At 34.5% G+C, this 3,850-nt stretch overlaps 1 protein-coding gene across 1 annotated transcript; it reads right to left on the reverse strand.

Annotated features, from left to right (window-relative positions):
- Window positions 1-245: 245 nt before the first annotated feature.
- Window positions 246-2,382, reverse strand: LOC138862223 (protein transport protein Sec16A-like; the record flags this gene model as incomplete). Its single annotated transcript, XM_070123654.1, is given in 1 exon segment — window positions 246-2,382. A coding segment is annotated over 1 exon segment (171 nt), but the record flags the coding sequence as incomplete, so codon positions are not given.
- Between the last annotated feature and the right edge of the window lie 1,468 nt (window positions 2,383-3,850).

Raw genomic sequence — 3,850 nt, forward strand, 5'->3', positions numbered from 1 at the left:
ACACAACATTCATGAAAATAAATAAAAATGTCCATAACAGTCTTGTACATTTTTATAAGACACTGCTTTGACCTACCAAACAATGGTAGGTGATCATCATTGTATTTCTTGGTAGGGCATTTTCCTTCAATTATGTACCTTGCAGGGTTTTCATTATATGATTAATGAAACGAATATCTAGTAAACTGATGTTACTACTAATTAAACCATACTGCATATAAGGATGGTTTATAAAAAGTTTTAAGGAGACCACATATACTTTATTTAATATACCAATATGTACATAAAACACTTTAATAATCCCCATACCAGTGTTTTTTCAATGTTTCAGAACAAAATTGCAGGAATTAATAAAATAAAAAAAAATATAACAATGAAGCTACTACTCTATTATATATTTTGGGACTCTTACCTTTCATGTTTCTGTGCAACAGTCCCAAAGGAATTTTCTCATGCACTCCAATTTACTTAACATCAGCATACACACACACTTTTATCAGAACTGATCAAAGTATATTGGCAGATATTTTTCAGCAAAAGATCCACTGATGCCACACTATTATATTTCTCTGCATCGTGATGTGGTTAAGAAATTTACATTGATAATTCAGCGTTCTATGCATTATAACAATATCAATATATTCAAAATACTATATATGACCAACACAATTTCTAATGTAACATCAAATTAGATATGATTACAAAAATCCTTCAACTCCAATATGGGAGTTCAAAATGGGATTAAAAAGATATATAACTTCCAATACAACTTTATCTATGCCCTCTTCCAATACTCTAACCAAACAAAGTAAAAGCACCCATAAGGGGGTACTGCTGTCAGCCACTGGGACTGTACAAACATGGGGATACAACCTACAGCAGTGCAGATATTGGTTTATATACGGTACATCTCATTTATCAAAAAGGACATCTTTAATCTGAAGAATATAAAATAAAACAATTTGTAAAACAAGGATAATATGCAAAAAATTGCTTTGCGATAATTTTTCCTAAAAAAGAAAAAGAAAAGGTGTAAAAGGTTTGATCTGGGTGTTTTCTTTTATGTGTGATTTTGTTTGTTTTTTGTGTTTTTTCTGTGATTTTAATCTATAATTCCTAATAGTTGAATCTAACTGCAATATGAAAATCTGAACTACAAGAATTTTCAAGATCTGCCTAGCAGTTTCCAGGTGCATTGTATACTCCATAAAAAAGTAGCAAAGATGTAAGTAAACATGAATTCTCTCTCTCCTCTGTTTCTTCCAGTCATAACTTGAAAGGATCTTAATAGAGAGGCATTTCAACTGCAGTTTAAACATATAATGGCCTGGCCTTCTTTGTGACAGATAAGGAAGTATCAATGGAAAACCAATTCTTGGCACTATAGCTGCCAGACCAATATTCATTAGCAAACAAAACCTGAATCAAATAATTTACATCAACTGTACTCTGTTAGCACCGAGCTATCAGGTAGCCAAGGATCTGAAAAAGCTGTAACAATATAAAGCATTCTATACCTTACAAAATAAAATATTCAACCTTAGCACAGATCAAAAGTATATTTGCCTCCTACATGACTGAAAGCTAGGATTGTCTGTAAGATGTATATGAAATGAAAAAAATATATATATTTATCAAATTCATAACTCCTTGGTGTTATATATTAATTGCACAATTAACCTATTCTGTTCAACCATTCAATTCAAATATGATACACAAGTATAAAGACTAAAACCTCTCTAGTGTCTAAATAAGGAAATATATAATAAACACTTTACATAACAATCTGCAAAGTTCTTTGCCCTAATTTTTTTCCATACATTTAAATGTTCATTTCCATCATTTACAAAATAATGACAATAACCCACCATCCTTAAAATGTAGTATAATTATTATTTTTTATCTTATTAGTTATCAGTACTATTTATCATGAAACATAAAAACAGGCACACAGCTTCATATAAAATACCATACCTTTGCCTTTTAATATTCTACCATAATAAATTTCTTCACAATAGGCAAATTCTCATATTATAATACCATGAAGTTTAGTAATTTCTAGCTTTTCTACTTACAAATTTGGTTTCTAATAAATATATCTAAAGCTTCTGCAAGCTTGAAAAGTAATATAAAAAGTCTATAGATCACAGAAAAGAAAACTAAATTTCAACCCTGTCTCGATCACATAAGTTGACCTACTCTAGACTTCTCTCATCGTTTTACTGGGTATGTTCGTCTCCCAGGGCCAGACCTCCTTGCTGGATGTGAAGAGTTTGATGTTGCGGATGTAAACAGGGCAGGGTTAAAGAACTGAGGTTGCATACTAGGTGGGGCCATCATAGGTACGGTTCCAGCACTATCAGCTCCATCACTCAACATCCCCTGTTAGAAAAAGATACAGAAAGGAAATCTCATTACTATTCAGATAGGCTGGAACCTATTTTAATAACTTTCATAGACATATTGGTAAAATACATCTTTTTTTAAAGCTTATGCCAGTCAGTTTGTTGAGAAAAATTAGATAAGTGTTAACAACAATTGTGGTCATGGTTGATATTGACAATACACCAAAACAGAAAGAACATGATCAACAACTACAAAAAATAACAATCACAACAGCAACAGCACTACACAAGCTGCATCACCAATAACACTAACAAAATTGAAAGCTAAAACAGTGCCAACAATTACAATTTATACATTTTGAAGAGTCATTACAAGGATGAAATCTATCTTTGAAATGCTTCAATTATTTTCAGATATCATATTCATGCATTTAACTTAGCCATTAACAGTAGGACACTAAACACAATCAAGTTTCATAATCTAAGACACGTTTAGTCCATGGGGATGAAAAAAAAAAAAGTCTGCTTGGCCTTCACTATGAGGAGTATCTATGGTAGACTGGGTTCACATCCAAAGCCTATTTCAGATATGGCTGGTGCGTAGCACACGCTGCACCAAAAAAAAAAAAAAAAAAAAAAAAAAAAAACATTTTTGCACATTTTACTTTTAGAAAGCAAGATACTATGCAATGATGTACAAGGCTGCCACCATGTGTGTCATACACAACCATCTTGAAGATGGTTGTGCTGGCAGAATGACCAAAGACTTGTTTAGTTGACACAAGGAAACTGATCTCAAACTTATAGGGTCTCATCAGCAGTAAGAGAGCACCATATTTTGGTGCATCACATCTTTCAGGCATGGCAGCCTATGATTATGTACTAATCCTTGCCATTAATACAAAATGATAGCAAATCATAGCATTAAACATTTCATTCTCCCTCAAACAATGCCCCAGGGAATGTGGCATAAACATGAGGGTTTCTTACAAAGAACAACATAAAATGTAACACTTGCATTATTGTAGCATGATTTGAATGACACATTGCACGGAGCCACACCCAAGTCAACTGTGACGTGAATAACACATCCTTCAGTCTAGGAGTTAATATCCTAATGTAACCAGATTTCACACTATCAATTTTGCAACACTTACTCTGGGTCTATCATTACCTATTTGTAATCGATCATATCCCACTCACACAGTCTCTCTCTCTCTCTTTCCCACTCACTCTTAATGTCTCTCTCCCCCACAAGCTCATTTACTCTCACCCACAAGCCCATTTCCTCTCTCACCCACACGCCCATTTCCTCTCTCACCCACACGCCCATTTCCTCTCTCACCCACACGCCCATTTCCTCTCTCACCCACACGCCCATTTCCTCTCTCACCCACACGCCCATTTCCTCTCTCACCCACACGCCCATTTCCTCTCTCACCCACACGCCCATTTCCTCTCTCACCCACACGCCCATTTCCTCTCTCACCCACACGCCCATCTCC

The sequence above is a fragment of the Penaeus vannamei genome, chromosome 7, assembly GCF_042767895.1.
Source record: "Penaeus vannamei isolate JL-2024 chromosome 7, ASM4276789v1, whole genome shotgun sequence".
Taxonomy (NCBI): domain Eukaryota; kingdom Metazoa; phylum Arthropoda; class Malacostraca; order Decapoda; family Penaeidae; genus Penaeus; species Penaeus vannamei.